The sequence below is a fragment of the Coregonus clupeaformis genome, chromosome 20 (assembly GCF_020615455.1).
Source record: "Coregonus clupeaformis isolate EN_2021a chromosome 20, ASM2061545v1, whole genome shotgun sequence".
NCBI classification, from domain to species: Eukaryota; Metazoa; Chordata; class Actinopteri; order Salmoniformes; family Salmonidae; genus Coregonus; species Coregonus clupeaformis.
In genome coordinates this window covers 34735493-34758631 of record NC_059211.1, presented here as the reverse complement: position 1 = coordinate 34758631, position 23139 = coordinate 34735493, and the positions used below count along the sequence as shown (strand labels likewise).

The window sequence follows — 23139 nt, the reverse complement described above, 5'->3', positions numbered from 1 at the left end:
GTGTCAACCCACTATTATTTATTTGTAGTTCAGGTTCTATCCATCACAGGGTTGCCACTCCGAACTGTCCCAGTGCTTACAGCTGGCCACATCTCCCAGCTCTGCTCCTTTATCCCCCCTTCACACAGCGCTATGATTGACGTTTCACGAGAGGCACCTCAAGGTGGGGCTAAATGGTCTCTATTCCCAATCATGACGCGTAGGCGGAGTCTCACTTTTATACTCTCGCTATGTGCTGCCTTCCAGTGACTGCGGTTCTGTACTGTATGCAACAAAAGCAAGCGGATGGAATAAATCGAAATAGCCTGCACTTCAGGTTTCCATAACCCACCTTCGATACGGCGTAGTCTCTCGGAGAAAACGGGATTGTGTTTCGGGAAGACACAGGCTCTGACACATGAAAGGAAGCGTCCAGATTCATATTTGTAGTTGAAGTCTGCTTATCATTTCAGATCAGATTTCAGATTCACTTCAGACCAGCTGGAAGAGCAGAGAGAGCGAGAAAGAGCGCTTGTTTCTCTTCGCCTCCGACTTGGAGAACTCGGGAGCGCGAGCAAGAACCCGGGTGGGTCAGTCGGAATTTGTCAAGGATTCTCTTTTGTGAGATTGACGCGGAGGTGAGAGTTTATAAATAGATCGGAAGAGATGGACCAGCAGCCGCGGTTGATGCACTCTCATGCGGGAGTAGGGATGGCATCGCACCCCGGCCTGTCGCAACACATGGAAGGCACCGGAGGAACGGAAGGCGATGGGAGAAAACAGGACATTGGAGACATTTTACAGCAAATAATGACCATCACAGATCAGAGTCTGGATGAAGCTCAAGCCAGGTAAGGTGCCAGATGTGCGCAGTAGCCTACCTTGTCAACATGGACAACGAATGTGTGGCAAACTACTGTATTCATTAAATTAAGGTGGATAAGAAGACATTTCAAGTCAGTCAGATTTCTAGTGAAAAATATTATATTGATGGAATGGAGAAGAATTACGCATTCGAGCCCAACAGCCAATAACGATAAGCGGGCGAGCGCGCATTTGGAAAAATTATAACATCCACAGTGCAGCAGACTCAATTTCAACTTTGAAGTTCTCTTATTATAAGTATTTAGTAGACATATACTTTTTTCCTGAATTTCCAGAAATGATATAATATTGCAGCAGTATAACGTACAGACAAGACAGTAGGTTAGATTCAAAGTGTTTTCACTATAGATTCAAAGTGTTTTCACACATCTGACAAATCAATAACGACGTGCAAATCTGACATCTCAAGTTTGTGGATGCGATTTGTCATCAAAATAACCAGCATCACATTGATTGACAACATCATCATTTCGATGAACTTTTGTGCAAACACAGCTCTCTCTCTCTGTCACTCCAGTCAAAATATAACAACTGATAGGCCTAAGGCATAGCCTAAATCTAATATAAATCTGGAATATGCTATTATAGGCTATCATTTATTATTTACATGGGCTATACAATGGGCCATTGATAGTAATTGCAGATAAATAATGTGCATCCAGTTACTAGATATTCAATTGACTCAGAAGCTAAAGCGAAGTGCTCAAACGCGCACTGCGTTTGTAGGCTGTGTTTTGCCTACATCGTGCAGGGCGAGCAGCAGAGAGGAATCTTTCAAAATACTATGAAACTCTTTGGACAACCCTTTTCCACTGTCCTGCGTTGCACTGTGATGAACATGACTGTAATTTATACAAATTCAACAACAAACAATACATGTAATAATTGTTGAAAAAGAAACAAAAATACATCTTCAAAACTGTTGTATAAATTATTGTTTGTATTGTTGCTCAATCAGTCCAGAACATAATAATTTGTTGCATTACATTTTTAGGCAGTAACAAATAGCTATATATTCCAGTTTACTTTCTTTATTTGCTTCCAATAATAATAATAATAATAATAATAATAATAATAATAATAATAATAATAATAATAATATAAATATTAACATGTCATTTTTAAATATTACATATGCTATTTTACTTTCGAGATTAAGCATGCATATACAAATACAGCCGGCTTTCAATAAAAGGTTGACGTGATGCGCATCATTTGCTTCACACAATTGCCTGTCTCCATAATTTGCGACATAGGCTATATGCTTCAATAAAACCTTTATAACTACGTTATTAGGCTAACGCTTTTAGGATTTATGAGAATTTTTGAACTTTACTTTATTTTGTTTTATAGGAAACACGCCTTGAATTGCCACAGGATGAAGCCTGCTCTCTTCAACGTCTTGTGTGAAATCAAAGAAAAAACAGGTAGGCCCAATGCGTTTTATGAAGTTATCTACTGGGCTACTGAATGCACGTCAAATACAGACCTACACAATTTGAAGGAAAAACTATAGGCTTACTACCTAGAGAAACGTAAAGTGCGTTCTTCGTCGGCTACAGAAGCCCACGTAAAGGGGACATTGTATGCGCTCTACATAGGACTCAGAAATGTCTTCAGAGAAAGCGCGTTTTAGCCTACAATTCACAGCCATTCGCATAGATGAACTTGTTGCAGCCAGGGCATGCATGCATGTTTTTCAATGTGCTTTGAATTACATTCTTATATGAGAAGAGAAATACAAATGTGGCTATTTTTAAGACCTGTGTTTTTACCATTTGCACATGTTTTTGGAGTGCAATCCATTTTATGCTATTACACATTAGGCAGCCCTACAATCAGTGCTACTTGATTGAAAATATTTTACAATTATAGTGTCAAACATCTGAAGGTTTGATGGCGTTGATGATGGAAAGTGTTGAGAGCTAAATTACCGTCTTCATCATAATGTTTCCCCCTTGTGTGCTAGCTGTCAAATCTCTCTGCTGAGTGTGTCTCATTTAATTCACTTGCGGTCTGTCTCTCCATTTGTCTGTGCTGTTGTGAGAGACCATGTACCCAGAATAATTGCACTAAGAGCAGATGCAGTGACATTAGACTTAGGGAGCAGCATAACAGAAGTCGTCTTTCCAGAATACAAACCCCTTTTCCCCTTGACATTTCTGAAATTGGCACAGATAGAATTCAGAGCTGCTCAGGAGCGATAGTGTGTATATATCTTGTCTATTATTTTCCCGTTCTAAGCTATGGAATGGAATGGGGACTCCTTTAAATTTGTACTTGTGAGATATTGAGATGCTATCGCTGTCTGGGTTTGACGTGGAAGCGGCTCCACTGTGTTTCACAGTCATTAGTGCATGAAATAAAATGGGATAGATAGATAGAGGATAAAAGAGATATCATTTTCATTATCTCTGTGCTCTCACTTGGTCCATACTTCCTGCTTCACTGCTGTGGTGCTGTGTGTGGAGGTGATGGGTTGTGCTGTTTATTTTATTCCCTGTGTGTATGTGATTCTACTTTTCCATGATGTTTTCATTTTCATTGAAGTTCAACCCCCCCCACCGCCACTCCCCACCTCCACTCCCCACCGACCCAGTCCTCCTGCCCCATGTAGCGCACCCTCAATTGGGCCAGTTTCTAAGGAGAGCAGGGGGCCTTTTGAGGCCTGCTGGCTCTCTCTCCTTTCTCTGTTGTCTTGTTAGGGTTTTGGAGGGGGAGTGAGTGACACAGTTATGCATAGTGTTTTACTCCCTGCCGTTTTTCTGAGTTCATCCAAAGTTTGTCACCGCATGGAGTACAAAGTCACTTGGATCTGGTCCTGTCTAGGAGTGCTGTGCCTTCTCTCTCAGTCTCTCTCAGCCGGCTACAACCCTACCATCCCAATAGCCCAGGTTTCTGTTTCTCCTGAAGGAGAATGTCTCTGAGTCTGACCACCTCCTCTTCTCAGAGGAGGTTTAGTTACACATACCTACTGTGGTTGGAGGAAATTAAGTTCATTACATCAATTGAATATAGATGTATGATATACTACTGTAAATACAGCACATGGTTCTGAACAACTCTTTCATGTACTGTATGAGACATTGTCTCATCCGCTCTCTAGTGTAGTTGTATAAGGTGTTAGAATTAAGTTCTTAGAGGTAGTTTTGAAAATATTTTTGAAAAGTGTCAGCTGCTGAAGCCTAGAGTACATCTCTGTTAAGTAAACCTCGACTGGGTCCTTTCGGCTAGGTGCCAAACTATTAAAAACCTTATGATGATTCTCCCAGTAAAAAAAGCATACCTGTTTTTTAAACATTATTATAACTCTGCCTGCCACAGTACAGACTACAGGCTAGCCCCAGTGAAACTGTGTTGAGTTGAGCCGGTCGGCCGGTGAGCACGGTTTCTGTTAGGTCTTAAAGTAAATAAAGTTTAGAGCAGAACTCACTGACTGCACAGACCTCTGCTGCTGCTGCTCTGGAATCTGTCTTGTTTTTAACCATTAAATATGTCTGAATGCACCAGAGACATTAAGGCTATTTCTAGTGTGGTTTTTACACCACATGACATTCACTTAGGATAACTGTGTTGTTAATGGCTTTTTGTAACATATAGTTTTTTTTTCTGATAAGACTATCATTTGCCATTTTTATTTATTTGTAGAATTTTGTCATAGCAACATTTGAGAGCTGTGAATTTATATAATAACTGCATATAGTACATTCAAATATATACACTACCGTTCAAACGTTTGGGGTCACTTAGAAAGTCATTGTTTTCGAAGAAAAGCATTTTTTTTGTCCATTAAAATAACATCAAATTGATCAGCAATACAGTGTAGACATTGTTAATGTTGTAAATGGCTATTATAGCTGGAAATAGATGATTTTAAATGGAATATCTACATAGGCGAACAGAGGCCCATTATCAGCAACCATCAGTCCTGTGTTCCAATGGCACGTTGTGTTTGCTAATCCAAGTTTATCATTTTAAAAGGCTAATTGATCATTAGAAAACCCTTTTGCAATTATGTTAGCACAGCTGAAAACTGTTGTGCTGATTAAAGAAGCAATAAAACTGGCCTTCTTGAGACTAGTTGAGTATCTGGAGCATCAGCAATTGTGGGTTCGATTACAGGATCAAAACGGCCAGAAACAAATAACTTTCTTCTGAAAGTCGTCAGTCTATTCTTGTTCTGAGAAATGAAGGCTATTCCATGCGAGAAATTGCCAAGAAACTGAAGATCTCGTACAACGCTGTGTACTACTCCCTTCACAGAACAGCGCAAACTGTCTCTAACAAGAATAGAAAGAGGAGTGGGAGGCCCCGGTGCACAACTGAGCAAGAGGACAAATACATTAAAGTGTCTAGTTTGAGAAACAGACGCCTCACAGGTCCTCAACTAGCAGCTTCATTAAATAGTACCCGCAAAACACCAGTCTCAACGTCAATAGTGAAGAGGCGACTCCGGGATGCTGACCTAGGCAGAGTTGGATTAGCAAACACAACGTGCCATTGGAACACAGGACTTATGGTTGCTGATAATGGGCCTCTGTTCGCCTATGTAGATATTCCATTAAAAATCAGCCATTTCCAGCTACAATAGCCATTTACAACATTAACAATGTCTACACTGTATTTCTGATCAATTTGATGTTATTTTAATGGACAAAAAAAATGCTTTTCTTTCAAAAACAAGGACATTTATAAGTGACCCCAAACGTTTGAACGGTAGTGTATATATTTTAATGTACTATATGCAGTTATTATATAAATTCACAGCTCTCAAATGTTGCTATGACAAAATTCTACAAATAAATAAAAATGGCAAATGATAGTCTTAGCAGAAAAAAAATAAACGATATTTTACAATAAGCCATTAACAACACAGTTATCCTAAGTGAATATCATGTGGTGTAAAAACCACACTAGAAATAGCCTTAATGTCTCTGGTGCATTCAGACATATTTAATGGTTAAAAACAAGACAGATTCCAGAGCAGCAGCAGCAGAGGTCTGTGCAGTCAGTGAGTTCTGCTCTGAGCTTCATTTACTTTAAGACCTAACAGAAACCGTGCTCACCGGCCGACCGGCTCAACTCAAACTTTTGACTTATTTGAATTTCATAGTTTTTATTCAAAACCTTAATTCACAGTTTTTTGGTTTTGCAAATATATAAATATTTTTAGAATTTGGTTTTAGTAAATGGGATTGTCTGTCCCCTCCATCTCCACTACGCGGTTTATGTCTCTGACTGTCCCCGGTACCAGAAAACTGACATCACCTGCAGGCGTCAGGAAATAATATAATGCCATGCTCAGGCAAGCAGGACAGGCAGCGTTGAGTAACTCCTGAACTCCTGACCCACTCTGTGTATTTGTACTGGGATACTGTGGTGTGGTGAGCGATCGGTGCCCAGCAGAACGACTACTCACTACAAACAAGCACAGTGCTGTGCATTGCTCACACCCCAGAGGAAAGGAGAAGGAACACTTTATTTCAACCCAGGGTAGGCATCTTTCTTTTTCTTTACTTCTTCATTCAGACACTGGTTTATTTTTTCCGTCCTTGACTGCTTAGTTTCATCCCGATCATATTTTGGTTGTCTTTCTCTACTGAAAGGAATGTTACTTTTCACTCAGAGGTGTGTACAATACTTGATAAAAAGAGATTGACACTTCACCTGTATGGATTATTACATTTAAAAACAGTTTGATTTTGACACACACTCCTAAGGTTACTGTTGGATAGGAGGATTAGTGTTCACTGTGAGAAGAATAAGAAAGAGAAGTTGAACTCAGTGTTATGGTCTCGTCTGTGACAGGAGGAAGTTGAACTCAGTGTTAGGGTCTTGTCTGTGACAGTAGGAAGTTGAACTCAGTGTTAGGGTCTTGTCTGTGACAGTAGGAAGTTGAACTCAGTGTTAGGGTCTTGTCTGCGACAGGAGGAAGTTGAACTCAGTGTTAGGGTCTTGTCTGCGACAGTAGGAAGTTGAACTCAGTGTTAGGGTCTTGTCTGCGACAGTAGGAAGTTGAACTCAGTGTTAGGGTCTTGTCTGTGACAGTAGGAAGTTGAACTCAGTGTTAGGGTCTTGTCTGTGACAGTATGAAGTTGAACTCAGTGTTAGGGTCTTGTCTGTGACAGTAGGAAGTTGAACTCAGTGTTAGGGTCTTGTCTGTGACAGTAGGCTGCATGTCCCAAAAGTATCCACCCTGAGCCACGTTATAAGAGGTATTGGCACAGGGTGCTTTCCAAAAATACACCCAAACAATTTGACTCCAATGCTATTGCGCCATGAAACCTTAACCTTCTGCAAACTCAACTCATTATAACATATACAAATGTGACTCAACTCAATCTTACATCATGGTTTTGAAAATAAAATAAAATATTTCTAACTTTATTAATCATGAGGTGAATGTGGCAAAATGTAATTAAACCCTAACCCTTTTATTTTCAAAAATTGTATTTCACCTTTATTTAACCAGGTAGGCCAGTTGAGAACAAGTTCTCATTTACAACTGCGACCTGGCCAAGATAAAGCAAAGCAGTGCGATAAAAACAACAACAACACAGAGTTACACATGGGATAAACAAAACATACAGTCAATAACACAATAGAAAATCTATATACAGTGTGTGCAAATGTAGTAAGTTATGGAGGTAAGGCAATAAATAGGCCATACTGCAAAATAATTACAATTTAGTATTAACACTGGAGTGATAGATGTGCAGAAGATGATGTGCAAATAGAGATACTGGAGTGCAAATGAGCAAAATAAATAATAATATGGGGATGAGGTAGTTGGGTGGGCTAATTACAGATGGGCTGTGTACAGGTGCAGTGATCGGTAAGCTGCTCTGACAACTGATGCTTAAAGTTAGTGAGGGAGATAAGAGTGTCCAGCTTCAGATATTTTTGCAGTTCGTTCCAGTCATTAGCAGCAGAGAACTGGAAGGAATGGTGGCCAAAGGAGGTGTTGGCTTTGGGGATGACCAGTGAGATATACCTGCTGGATCGCATACTACGGGTGGGTGTTGCTATGGTGACCAATGAGCTAAGATAAGGCAGGGATTTGCCTAGCAGAGATTTATAGATGACCTGGAGCCAGTGGGTTTGGCGACTAATATGTAGTGAGGGCCAGCCAACGAGAGCGTACAGGTCACAATGGTGGGTAGTAAATGGGGTTTGATTACAAAACGGATGGCACTGTGATAGACTACATCCAATTTGCTGAGTAGAGTGTTGGAGGCTATTTTGTAAATGACATCGCCAAAGTCAAGGATCGGTAGGATAGTCAGTTTTACGAGGGCATGTTTGGCAGCATGAGTGAAGGAGGCTTTGTTGCGAAATAGGAAGCCGATTCTAGATGTAACTTTGGATTGGAGATGCTTAATGTGAGTCTGGAAGGAGAGTTTACGGTCTAACCAGACACCTAGGTATTTGTAGTTGTCCACATATTCTAAGTCAGACCCGCCAAGAGTAGTGATTCTAGTCGGGCGGGCGGGCGGGTGCAAGCAGCGTTCGATTGAAGAGCATGCATTTAGTTTTACTAGCGTTTAAGAGCAATTGGAGGCTACGGAAGGAGTGTTGTATGGCATTGAAGCTCGTTTGGAGGTTTGTTAACACAGTGTCCAATGAAGGACCAGATGTATACAAAATGGTGTCGTCTGCGTAGAGATGGATCTGAGAGTCACCAGCAGCAAGAGCGACATCATTGATATACACAGAGAATAGAGTCGGCCCGAGAATTGAACCCTGTGGCACCCCCATAGAGACTGCCAGAGGTCCAGACAACAGGCCCTCCGATTTGACACATTGAACTCTATCTGAGAAGTAGTTGGTGAACCAGGTGAGGCAGTCATTTGAGAAACCAAGGCTATTTAGTCTGCCAATAAGAATGTGGTGATTGACAGAGTCGAAAGCCTTGGCCAGGTCGATGAAGACGGCTGCACAGTACTGTCTTTTATCGATCGTGGTTATAATATCGTTTAGGACCTTGAGCGTGGCTGAGGTGCACCCATGACCAGCTCGGAAACCAGATTGCATAGCGGAGAAGGTACGGTGGGATTCGAAATGGTCGGTGATCTGTTTGTTAACATTAAACCTATCTTCATCACAAAATTATAAACCTGAATGTAGAGGATTGCAAACTATCTGTTTTAATCATGCTTTTAAAGTTTCCACAGTTTGTTTTTGGAACTGGTCTAAAGGACCTTGCTTCTCCTTTTGATGAGAAAACTGTCGACATCATCCAAAATGGTGCTTAAGAAAATTAGCTAAAATGAATTGACTTCTATAAACACCTCGTCAACGTCATAAATCTCCAACAGTGTCAAACATAACCTCTCTGTGACACTGAGACGCTTGCTCAGTAAATGTAGTCTGTGTCCCAAATGGCACCCTATTCCCTATATAGTGCATTACTTTTGACCAGAGGCCTATGTGCCCCGGTCAAAAGTAGTGCACTATATAGGGAATAGGGTGCCATTTGGGACGCATCCCTACTGCTCTGACTGGCTGTTTAGTTTTTTTCCCGCTCAACCTCAACAAAAGGCCAGTTTTCTGGTGGCCTTGTTTGAATAGTGTAAGGTTTCACGCCGGGGGATGCTCCATTTATAAAAATTACTAGCGGAGTGATGTAATGTTATTTTTTGAATGGTGAAAATGAGGTGTTTTACAGAGGTCAGCGGAGTAATATTTGATGTGAAATTAGCCAGATATCTGATTTACAGAGGATGTGTCTCAAATGCCGACCTATTCCCTATATAGTGCACTACTTTTGACCAGAACCATATGGCCTCTGGTCAAAGGTAGTGCACTACACAGGGAATAGGGTGCCATTTGGGATGCAGACAGAGAGGTGTATTGAGACGCAGACAGAGAGATACAGTACACTACACTACATTGAGTTGTCAGTCCATTCAGATGTCTTGGCATCTGCATGTTTTTACTATAGAAAGTAGACTCCAGCCCCCAGAGTCCAGTCAGAACCCTACAAACCACATCACACCATCGTAATATAAACCATTTATGTTAGCCGTCATTATCCGCAGAAGAAAACCTGTTTTTAGCTTCGAACACCAATGTGGTATAGAAACCCATAGGGATTTCCAGTTTGACTGTATATACAGTATTTTTTGTTGTTGTTGTTAGATTAGCGCAACAGTGTATTTTGAGAGTGCATTGCCAATGCCAAACTGCTGGTACTCAAAAGGCAAATGTTGACATACAGTTGAAGTCGGAAGTTTACATACACCTTAGCTAAATACATTTAAACTCAGTTTTTCACAATTCCTTACATTTAATCCTAGTAAAAATTCCCGATCTTAGGTCAGTTAGGATCAGCACTTCATTTTAAGAATGTGAAATGTCAGAATAATAGTAGAGAGAATTATTTATTTCAGCTTTGATTTCTTTCATCACATTCACAGTGGGTCAGAAGTTTACATACACTCAATTAGTATTTGGTAGCATTGCCTTTAAAGTGTTTAACTTGGGTCAAACGTTTCGGGTAGCCTTCCACAAGCTTCCCACAATAAGTTGGGTGAATTTTGGCCCATTCCTCCTGACAGAGCTGATGTAACTGAGTCAGGTTTAGAGGCCTCCTTGCTCGCACACGCTTTTTCAGTTCTGCCCACACATTTTCTATAGGATTGAGGTCAGGGCTTTGTGATGGCCACTCCAATACCTTGACTTTGTTGTCCTTAAGCCATTTTGCCACAACATTGGAAGTATGCTTGGGGTCATTGTCCATTTGGAAGACACATTTGCAACCAAGCTTTAACTTCCTGACTGATGTCTTGAGATGTTGCTTCAATATATCCACATAATTTCCCTTCCTCATGATGCCATCTATTTTGTGAAGTGCACCAGTCCCTCCTGCACCCATGATGCTGCCACCCCTGTGCTTCACGGTTGGGATGGTGTTCTTCGGCTTGCAAGCGACCCCCTTTTTCCTCCAAACATAACAATGGTCATTATGGCCAAACAGTTCTATTTTTGTTTCATCAGACCAGAGGACATTCCTCCAAAAAGTACGATCTTTGCCCCATGTGCAGTTGCAAACCGTTGTCTGGCTTTTATATGGCGGTTTTGGAGCAGTGGCTTCTTCCTTGCTGAGCGGCCTTTCAGGTTATGTCGATATAGGACTCGTTTTACTGTTGATATAGATACTTTTGTACCTGTTTCCTCCAGCATCTTCACAAGGTCCTTTGCTGTTGTTCTGGGATTGATTTGCACTTTTCGCACCAAAGTACGTTCATCTCTAAGAGACAGAACGCGTCTCCTTCCTGAGCGGTATGAAGGCTGTGTGGTCCCATGGTGTTTATACTTGCATACTATTGTTTGTACAGATGAATGTGGTACCTTCAGGCATTTGGAAATTGCTCCCAAGGATGAACCAGACTTGTGGAGGTCCAAAAAATAATAATCTGAGGTCTTGGCTGATTTCTTTAGATTTTCCCATGATGTCAAGCAAAGAGGCACTGAGTTTGAAGGTAGGCCTTGAAATACATCCACAGGTACACCTCCAATTGACTCAAATTATGTCAATTAGCCCATCAGAAGCTCCTAAAGCCATGACATAATTTTCTGGAATTTTCCAAGCTGTTTAAAGTCACAGTCAACTTAGTGTATGTAAACTTCTGACCCACTGGAATTGTGATTCAGTGAATTATAAGTGAAATAATCAGTCTGTAAACAATTGTTGGAAAAACTAATTGTGTCATGCACAAAGTATATGTCCTAACCGACTTGCCAAAACAATAGTTTGTTAACAAGAAATTTGTGGAGTGGTTGACAAACGAGTTTTAATGACTCCAACCTAAGCGTATGTAAACTTCTGACTTCAACTGTATCAGTTCGCTCTCTATCTAAATCCATCTGGTGTCACTTTGGTAGTATGATTATTGTAAGTAATAGGGAACGTTACTATATAGTGCACTATGGTCCCTATGGGCCCTGGTCAAAATAGTGCACTATAAAGGGAATAGGGTGCCATTTGGGATGTAGACATAGGCTAGGCAGGGGCCTGTTCAGAGCTAATGTAAACTAGCAGCCTGTAACAGTTTATTTCCATCCAATCAATACAGGAGGACGTCTACTCAGATATAGAGCGTCGGTGTCTGTTAGTGGACTGACTGGGAGTGTTGATGCTAATACGTGCAGCAGCTTTTGTCTTTTATCCAGCCTGCTCCTCTATGTTGATGCAGCAGCATTCGGAGAGTGTGTGTGTGTTTGTATGTATGTGTATGTGTGGGTGTGTGTGTGTGTGTGTGTGTGTGTGTGTGTGTGTGTGTGCAGCAGTATTCAGAGGAGAGAGAGAAACACAAAGCAGTGCTCTCCACAGCTGTTTCCCTCCTATCTCTCTGTTTAATCATCCAAATATCTCTCTGTTTAATCATCCCCCCCACTGATGGTGGTGACCGTGAAATTGATCTATCTGTTTCACGTTGAGTAGTTGTTTTTCCCCTCAATGTTTTCCTGTGATGTTATCCCAGTGATGATGACAGGGAGAAAGCATCTCTGTTGTGTGGGAAAGAGAGTAAGACAGAAAGGACTGAGAAATAAGAAACACAAGAGGGAAGACCAATCAAATTCCTCTTTTATAGGCTGGTGAGCTAGCTACTAAAATTACTGTCATTTTATCCTGTTACGGCATCAGGGCAATGCTAAATGCTATTCATTAAAAATGAATATTATGCGCTTATGGTCTCCAAAATAAAGCATATCCCAGTCATTGTGGTGAATGAAATGTATAAAATGGATAGCTGGTTGGATTTAGCGCTCATGCCTCACCAGACAGAATTAACAGACCACAGCATCCACTGCTTTAAGATGGGGATATGGTGGCTTTAAGATGGGGATATGGTGGCTTTAAGATGGGGATATGGTGGCTTTAAGATGGGGATATGGTGGCTTTAAGATGGGGATATGGTGGCTTTAAGATGGGGATATGGTGGCTTTAAGATGGGGATATGGTGGCTTTAAGATGGGGATATGGTGGCTTTAAGATGGGGATATGGTGGCTTTAAGATGGGGATATGGTGGCTTTAAGATGGGGATATGGTGGCTTTAAGATGGGGATATGGTGGCTTTAAGATGGGGATATGGTGGCTTTAAGATGGGGATATGGTGGCTTTAAGATGGGGATATGGTGGCGTACATCTGACTGTTTCTCTCTGCTTGCTTTTTTGGCTCCTTTTTGCAATAATGATCTCTATAAAGATGGGGTCTGCCTTGGCCCTTTTTTGTGTGCTGCTAGCTTCCTCTAATATTTAATCAAATCCGCAAATTTGTTATGTACATTAAATTGAACATGCTACGGCACTTTCGAATGTGGTTGCCATACCAACCCCCCAGGTATTCATTTTCCTTAATGCAGGGCTTTGAATCTCATTTCCTACACACTCCCCTGCTGCTAAGAGCTGCTCCGAGCAGGCGCTACCTCCAGGCTTCCACTGTACCGCTGACAGAGCACCGCTCCACCGACACAGCCTTCAAACGCTAGAGCTTTTATCGAGAGAGATAGAGAGAGGGAGTGAAAGAGGGAGAGCGGGAGAGAGAGAGGGAGAGAAAGAGAGCAGGGAGAGGGAACGAGACAGCGCAGGAGAGAGGGAAAGAGGGAAAGACAGAGAGCGGGAGAGAGGGAGACAGAGAGGGAGAGGCCTCTCTCCACGTAGTGGAAATGACACAAATTAATATACACTACTTAAACCAGACTAAGATTAATGGTTGCCTTTCGCGGCAGCTTAGTCCCACTGTCAGTTGCCGGGTGCTCGTTGGATAAAATCAACACTAATCAACATTTATTTCCCTTTTGCCCTGGGCCCTTAGGATTCTGGCGGGCGGCAGGACTGTGTTACCCCCCTCCTACTCCCCCTCTCTCCTCCCCTCGCCTCCCCCCGTCTGTCTCGCTTTTCAGCTCCCATCCAGCTCCTCCATACATCACCCTGCTCCCTCCCTCCTCCCTCCCTCCCTGCCACCTTCCGGCCTGGCTCCTCACAGGGGAGATCGCCCCCTCCCATCAGGACACATTACAGTCATGATAGATTTTCTCATTTCATTTGCATCTGATATTTAACACTGTAAAGCAGTTGCTCTGGCACTTTACAGTATGGGAGCTGCGTGTGGTCTGTGAATGGTGTGTACGGTGTGTACATTGTGTGTGTGTGTGTGTGTGTGTGTGTGTTTGTGTTGATCTGAGTATATTTTGTATTCTGAGCAATCTGGCCTCAATCTGCTATTGCATTATCACTAACAAGATATGTGTTGTGTTGTGTGTATGCATTATGTTTTCCTGAACGCAGCATTATGTCTGTGTATGGCCCCATTACTAGGAAACCGAGCTCCTCTCCCTCTTCCAATAGGCTTGTATTTCCTTCAGGAGGAAAGACAAGGCAATTACCAGTGTATATTTTTGTCCTCATTCCAAAGAAACATAATATATTATACGTTTCTGTGAAGTTGATCAGATTATGCTGCTGCCCTTTATTCTACATTTACATTTTAGTCATTTAGCAGACGCTCTTATCCAGAGCGACTTACAGTTAGTGAGTGCATACATTTTAATACCTGCCCCCTAGTGTTGACAATATTGTGTTGTATTAAATATTGTACATGTATCTAGACCTAGACCAAGGATCTGACCTGAATTATTGTAAGATTATTGATTGTTTTAGCATTCATTAGATTAACCACAAGCAGACTGCCTCTCACATCACTTGTATCATTGATAATTGTACAGATAATATTGTTACTGTTTCATCTGTGTTAATGCGGAGCAAAGATAAAGAGATTCAGCCTAAATATCCTCCTTGCTAGAACCCACCCATCTAACGTTATGCAAATCTCATAATTATACAGTCTAATGTATGGCGGTAATCAGCTTCTGTTGCTCATTATATCTTCCTGGTCTCTCACTGTGTCACTGGGAAGCATTCTCACAAGGAACATTGTATCTCTACATTTCAGTCTCTAAATATGCTGGAGGAACATTTGAGTCTCTAATTATGCTGGAGGAACATTGTAGTCTTTAAATATGCTGGAGGAATTTTTTTGTCTCTAAATATGCTGTATTCACTATAAAACAGAAAGTAATCCAAATCAATTAAGACTGATAGTACACCTGAACAAAAATATAAACGCACTGAGTTACAGTTCATAAAAGGAAATCAGTCAATTGAAATAAATTCATTAGGCCCTAATCTAGGGATTTCACATGACTGGGAATACAGATATGCATCTGTTGGTCACAGATACCTTACTAAAAATGTTGGGGCGTGGATCCGAAAACCAGTCAGTATCTGGTGTGAGCACCATTTGCCTCATGCAGCGAGTTCGCATAGAGTTGATCAGGCTGTTGATTGTGGCCTGTGGAATGTTGTCCCACTCCTCTTCAATGGCTGTGCGAAGTTGCTGGATATTGGCGGGAACTGGAACACGCTGTCGTACACATCAATCCAGAGCATCCCAAACGTGCTCAATGGGTGACGTCTGTTTAGTATGCAGGCCATGGAAGAACTTGGACATTTTCAGGTTCCAGGAATTGTGTACAGATCCTTGTGACATGGGGCCGTGCATTATCATGCTAAAACATGAGGTGATGGCGGCGCATGTATGGCACGACAATGGGCCTCATGATCTCGTCACGGTATCTCTGTGCATTCAAATAGCCATCGATATAATGCAATTGTGTTCGTTGTCTGTAGCTTATGCCTGCCCATACCATAATCCCACCGCCACCATGGGGCACTCAGCAAACCACTCGCCCACACAATGTCATACACGCTGTCTGCCATCTGCCCAGTACAGTTGAAACCAGGATTCATCCGTGAAGTGTACACTTTTCCAGCGTGCCAGTGGCTATCGAAGGTGAGCATTTGCTGAAGTCGGTTACGACGCCAAACTGCAGTCAGGTCAAGACCCTGGTGAGGACGACGAACATGCAAATGAGCTTCCCTGAGACGGTTTCTGACAGTTTGTGCGGAAATTCTTCGGTTGTGCAAACCCACAGTTTCATCAGTTGTCCGGGTGGCTGATCTCAGATGATCCCACAGGTGAAGAAGCTGGATCTGGAGGTCCTGGGCTGGCGTGGTTACACGTGGTCTACGGTTGTGAGGCCGGTTGGACGTACTGCCAAATTCTCTAAAACGACGTTGGAGGCAGCTTATAGTAAAGAAATGAACATTAAATTCTCTGGCAACAGCTCTGGTGGACATTCATGCAGTCAGCATGCCAACTACACGCTCCCTCAAAACTTGAGACATCTGTGGCATTGTGTTGTGTGACAAAGCTGTGTAATGTTAATGCTTTTAATCAGCTTCTTGATATGCCACACCTGTCAGGTGGATGGATGATCTTTTATTTATTTAATTTTTATTTAATTTTACTTTTGGGGGGGTAGATCAGCTTTAGATTGTAACATCCATCAATGTCATTGTCTGCATCACTTCCAATCCCCCATATGTTTTTTTTCTCGCAAATATATATATATATATATATATATATATATATATATATATATATATATATATATATATATATACAGTTGAAGTCGGAAGTTTACATACACTTAGGTTGGAGTCATTAAACCTTGTTTTTCAACCACTCCACAAATTTCTTGTTAACAAACTATAGTTTTAGCAAGTCGGTTAGGACATCTACTTTGTGCATGACACAAGTATTTTTTCCAACAATTGTTTACAGACACATTATTTCACTTATAATTCACTGTATCACAAATCCAGTGTGTCAGAAGTTTACATACACTAAGTTGACTGTGCCTTTAAACAGCTTGGAAAATTCCAGAAAATGATGTCATGGCTTTAGAAGCTTCTGATAGGCTAATTGACATCATTTGAATCAATTGGAGGTGTACCTGTGGATGTATTTCAAGGCCTACCTTCAAACTCAGTGCCTCTTTGCTTGACATCATGGGAAAATCAAACGCAATCAGCCAAGACCTCTTTTTTTTTTTTTTTTTTTGATCTCACAAGTCTGTTTCGTCCTTGGGAGCAATTTCCAAATGCCTGAAGGTACCACGTTCATCTGTACAAACAATAGTATGCAAGTATAAACACCATGGGACCACACAGCCGTCATACCGCTCAGGAAGGAGACGCGTTCTGTCTCCTTGAGATGAACATACTTTAGTGTGAAAAGTGCAACTCAATCCCAGAACAGCAAAGGACCTTGTGAAGATGCTGGAGGAAACAGGTACATAAGTATCTATATCCACAGTAAAACGAGTCCTATATCGACATAACCTGAAAGGCCGCTCAGCAAGGAAGAAGCCACTGCTCCAAAACCGCCATAAAAAAGCCAGACTACGGTTTGCAACTGCACATGGTGACAAAGACCGTACTTTTTGGAGAAACGTCCTCTGGTCTGATGAAACAAAAATAGAACTATTTGGCCATAATGACCATCATTATGTTTGGAGGAAAAAGGGGGTTGCTTGCAAACCGAAGAACACCATCCCAACCGTGAAGCACGGGGGTGGCAGCATCATGCTGTGGGGGTGCTTCGCTGCAGGAGGGACTGGTGCACTTCACAAAATAGATGGCATCATGAGGAAGGAAAATTATATGGATATATTGAAGCAACATCTCAAGACATCAGTCAGGAAGTTAAACCTTGGTCGCAAATGGGTCTTCCAAATGGACAATGACCCCAAGCATACTTCCAAAGTTGTGGCAAAATGGCTTAAGGACAACAAAGTCAAGGTATTGGAGTGGCCATCACAAAGCCCTGACCTCAATCCTATAGAACATTTGTGGGCAGAACTGAAAAAGCGTGTGCGAGCAAGGAGGCCTACAAACCTGACTCAGTTACATCAGCTCTGTCAGGAGGAATGTTCAAAAATTCACCCAACTTATTGTTTGAATCTTGTGGAAGGCTACCCGAAACGTTTGACCCAAGTTAAACAATTTAAAGGCAATGCTACCAAATACAAATTGAGTGTATGTAAACTTCTGACCCACTGGGAATGTGTTGAAAGAAATCAAAGCTGAAATAAATAATTCTCTCTACTATTATTCTGACATTTCACATTCTTAAAATAAAGTGGTGTTCCTAACTGACCTAAGACAGGGCATTTTTACTAGGATTAAATGTCAGGAATTGTGAAAAACTGAGTTTAAATATATTTGGCTAAGGTGTATGTAAACTTCCGACTTCAATTGTATATACACAAATATAAATATATACATATATACATATATATATACATGCACACATATACATATATATATACATACATACATACATACATACATACATACATACATACATACATACATACATATACATACATATATATATATATATATATATATATATATATATATATATATACACACATACACGTACATACACATATACATATCCTTTAAAAATATATATTTCCCTTTATTACATTCCAACCCCACAACCCCTTCCCTAATGGGAGTAAACCAGTGAACAACAATGCTTAGGCCTCAACTTCCAGCGTATACATACTATATACATTTTATGGACAAAGTCAATTTTACATTTACATTTGAGTCATTTAGCAGACGCTCTTATCCAGAGCGACTTACAGTTAGTGAATACATATATATTTTTTTATACTGGCCCCCCGTGGGAATCGAACCCACAACCCTGGCGTTGCAAACGCCATGCTCTATCAACTGAGCTACATCCCTGCCGGCCATTCCCTCCCCTACCCTGGACAACGCTGGGCCAATTGTGCGCCGCCCATGAGTCTCCCGGTCGCGGCCGGCTGCGACAGAGCCTGGATTCGAACCAGGATCTCTAGTGGCACAGTTAGCACTGCGATGCAGTGCCTTAGACCACTGCGACACTCAATAATTGTATTTTGTTAGTTTTTACTCCTGAACTTCGTCTACCCTCAACCTCTCCGATCATTTTCATGATGTCCATCCGGTTTGCTTCTATATGCCATATCTTTCTAACTGTGCTCTTTCACAAAAGCTCTCAACCTATAACCTATATACTCATTATGGACACAGTATGCTTACATTATTAGTTATCTTGTTGTTATTAGTTGTTGTTAGTTGTTATTAGTCCCATCATTCAACTCCATTCAACACCACCCATCTATCTCTTAACATCATCCATATTGGATTTCTATTTGTCATTTATTTTTCAACTGTACTGTGATGTTTTACAAAAGTTCTGAACCTTTCTATTCTCATTGTTTCTACAGATTGTAAATTGAAAATATACATTTTTGCTAAACGTATTATTATATTATTGATCGATTGACTATGTCTTTTCAGATCACCCAGTAATGCTATCTGCAGGGTTAGCGCCAGGTAAATATTGCAATCCTTTAGCCATTCCTGGACCTGTGTCCAAAAACAAGCTACAAATGGACAGTACCAAAACAAATGATCTAATGATTCTGTCTCTTCGCAGCAAAATCTGCAGAGCTGGGAAGATTGTACCCCCCATATAAATAACATTATATTGGTAGCAAGAATTTTATATAATAATTTAAATTGAACAATTCTAAGTTTTGAATCCAGTGTCGTTTTGCGTAACAGTTCATAAACACTATGCCATGGAATCGGTACGTCAAAAATCTCTTCCCAACTATTTTGCAATCTGTATGGGACGGCTGTCAATCCTTTGGTCCTTAAATGAAACTGGTATACTTTTCTATTCATCACAGTTTTCTTTAACCAATTATGTTCTTTAATGCAAGGCCAACAGACAAGTTCCTTACTTTTCCCCCTTCCACTTTCCTCTTCCATTTTTGCGGTAATGCTGCAATTATTTGGTTGTAATTTTGGGTAGAGCAGACATTGCCATATGTTTTTGTTAGCTGAATGTGTGACATAACTTCACCAGTCCTACCGATGATATCATTTACGAAGATTGTATCTTTTTTTTTTTTTTTATCAAAAAAATAGTTTTTTTTAATCAATTAGTATATTTGAGTTTAACTACAATATTTGTTGCATTATTGCATTATTTGTTCTGTAGTTTCTGGAGGATCAAATTGAAATTGCAACCAACTTTCTATGGCTTGTTTTAGAAATAGTGATATTTGGGAGATTATTTCCTTTTCAAATAACTGAAAGTGAGAGGTTGTAATCTGAATAAAGGGAAAAAGGCCATTCTTGAACATTGGGTCTGACAATCTTACTAATTTGCTAAACCAGTTCGGATTTAAGTATAACTTTTGGATGACTGAGGCTTTTAGTGATAGGTCTAATGCTTTAATAATTTCTGTCCTCCGAATTCATATTCATTATATAAATAGGCCCGTTTAATTTTGTCTGGCTTGCCGTTCCAAATAAAATGGAATATTTTCTTCTCATATAATTTAAAAAACAATTCGCTAGGCGTAGGCAAGACCATAAGCAAATAGGTAAACTGGATGGATTATCTTGGCAAAGGAGAAATGCTCACTAACAGGGATGTAAACAAGATAAATATGTTTTTTGTGCATATGGATTTCATCTCATGAATCTAGGGACCAATACGTTACATGCTGCGTTTATATTTTTGTTCAGTGTACATTTTTGTATCTGAGGCTCCGTTTTGGATTGTTTCCATGTTTCCGGCAGTGTGCTGCTGGTATCTATCATTTCTATTGTCCACCAACGCTACACCATACACACTCTCAACTGTCGTTATATGATTGAATGCAACCATAGTCATTGTTGTGCCACCAATTGGGATCCTTGTAGCGACACCAACCAAGCGCTTCTCTATGGATATGTCCCCGTGTAGCTCAGTTGGTAGAGCATGGCGCTTGCAACGCCAGGGTTGTGGGTTCGTTTCCCACGGGGGGCCAGTATGAAAAAAATATGTATGCACTCACTAACTGTAAGTCGCTCTGGATAAGAGAGTCTGCTAAATGTAAAATGTCCCAAATGGCTATATAGAGCACTACTTTTGATGATAGGCCCTAGTCAAAAGTAGTGCCATCTGGGACAGACACTATCTCAGGTGCCAATCTGGGCACCCAGAATAGATCAGCCAGCTTCATGGCATGGCCGCCTAGCAGGCGAGACGTGTGTGTGTAGAAATGTAGAAGGCGCGTGTTGGTCCTCGTGCTCCCTGAAAGGAGCAGAAACGCAGCACCGTGGTGGTTTTGGATGGCTTCCCTGTACACAGACCACATACACAAGTGACATCGCAGGTAACCTTTAGCACGGGAAGAGGGAGAGGAGGATGGGGGGAGTGCTCAGTGTAGGACAGGAAAATGTATACCAACACACAGAATTGTACAAAATATGATTTCTGCGTATGGATTTTATCCTTAAGATTTTGACTGTGAACATGTAGCCTTATCGAAGGCCTTTTAAGAGACTCTTACATGAGCTACGTATACATTATAACCTCTCTAATGCTATGTTTACCGTACCTTTCTAGATTTCTCCCAGAGCTGAGGAGTAATGATTGCTTGTTTAACAGGTATTACATGTTATGTCAGAGTATACATTTAATGACAAAACAAACAATACTTGAGACAATTAATTTTCTGCAATATATAATTTTCTATTTTTACTCAGGGCTGTGATTAGGCTTGGTGTAAGCTCTGCTTTGTGTAGAAAGCTGTTGTCTTGTTGTATTTTTCTGAACATGAGATTTTATTACAAGCAAACCTTGGCCCTGTTAGATTATTTGACAGGTCTTTGTTATCCACAGAGGGCCTTGTACAATAATATGAATAGTTCTTTTTACTGAAGTCCTCTTAGTGTTCTATAAATGGCCATCATTTCCTTTCTGTGGTGCTGAGCAGTAATACACACCACACCTTCGGTCCGGAAGGAGAAAGAAAAAACTGTATGATTTAATTGATGACTGAAGTCACATTCAGAGTTTGGAGACTGTCAGTCGGCCTCATCTCTTTTCCCTGGGCATGTGGCCTCGAGTGTGTGATTCCTGTTAGAACTGAGGTAGCGTCCCAAATGGCACCCTATTCCCAATATAGTGTACTACTTTTGACCACGGCCTATAGGGAATACAGTAGGTTGCCACTGAAGGTACAGGGAGTCAGACTGAGGGTCTGAAATGGAGGAAGTGTAGTTCTATAGCTATATCTATAACTATGATGGCCAAAGGGCTAGTCATACAGACAAAGGATAATACTGCTCTCTGTCCCTGGGGACAGTGTGGACTGTCTATGTAGTGTACTGTATGCAACTGTACTGTATGCAAATTTCATTCTACATACATGTGAACTAGAGAGCTGGTCAGGGAGGTAGATCTTTTGTTGGTGTGTGATGTGTGTAGATATTGTATGTAATAATGTGGATTTTGTTGTTAGAGGTCCGATGGTTGGATCGTTGGAATTTCATCACCTCTGCATATGTCAAGACATGGCATATGGGGGTGTGATGAGATACCCAATGGGTTGGACAATATTATTTTTGTCACTTATATTGAAGAAGCTATTACTTAAATACTGGAAGTCAAATGATACTCCAACGTTAAGAGAATGGAAGAATCAAATGCTTTATTATTTAAATATTGAAAAAAATCTGTCTACAGACAGAAACAACATAACACAATTTAAAGTCATATGGGGCAGAGTCTTACAAGCATTAGAAACAACATTGGGTGTGGATACCGTGGGAACATGTGTGTCTGAGCAAGTGTGATGTCATTCATGTTTGTGGAAATCTATATAAACGTTAAGTTGTTTATTGTTTTTGTCTATGTATGATTTCTTTGTCGTTTGTCAACAACAACAAAACAGTAAAAATAAATAATATACAATTATATATAAAATATTATTTAAAAAAGGCATTTCATCACCCCTGTGCTGTTTGTATTAATATTGTTTCACTCAATTGAATGAAAGTGTCCATTGACAACATTGTCACTGGTCGCTTGCTCCTCTGAAATTCACATCACCACTCCAGTGTTTTCCTATTTCCCTCCGCTATGAAGCAATTGTGTTGATAGCTTAATATTCTGTCAACAGAGGCGAGATAAAGAGGGTTTTAGGAGTTTGGAGGATAGGATAACCTTGATAAAACGTTCATTTCAATGACACTGATTTTCTCCATCTATCTTCATCCGTTATGAAGTATGCAAATGGCCTGTGGGATGGGAGCGGATGGGAGTACAGTACAGTGCTGTTAAATGGGCCATTTCAAATGTTCTGTGTACCATGCTGACTTCCAAATTTACCACCATCCAATCCTCAAGTGTTTTTTCCCTCTTTCTCTCTCCTACCGCTGCACTCTCTCCTTTATCTCCCCCTCTCTCTCGCTCCCATGGTCCTGTCTTCTCTCCCCCTTTTGTCCACCTTCCCCCATCACT

The 23139-nt window shown here is 40.9% G+C and overlaps 1 protein-coding gene across 4 annotated transcripts in view; it reads left to right on the top strand.

The window, feature by feature from the left end:
* The first annotated feature begins 241 nt into the window (after nt 1-241).
* LOC121533909 (pre-B-cell leukemia transcription factor 1-like) overlaps nt 242-23139 on the top strand; it is a 103490-nt gene continuing 80592 nt past the window's right edge. For all 4 annotated transcript variants that reach the window (XM_041840248.2, XM_041840247.2, XM_041840250.1 and 1 more), the window contains exons 1-2: nt 242-830; nt 2218-2291. In XM_041840248.2, the coding sequence (XP_041696182.1) occupies nt 646-830; nt 2218-2291 (259 nt within the window). In that variant the 5' untranslated portion in view covers nt 242-645. The remainder of the gene's footprint in view (nt 831-2217; nt 2292-23139) is intronic.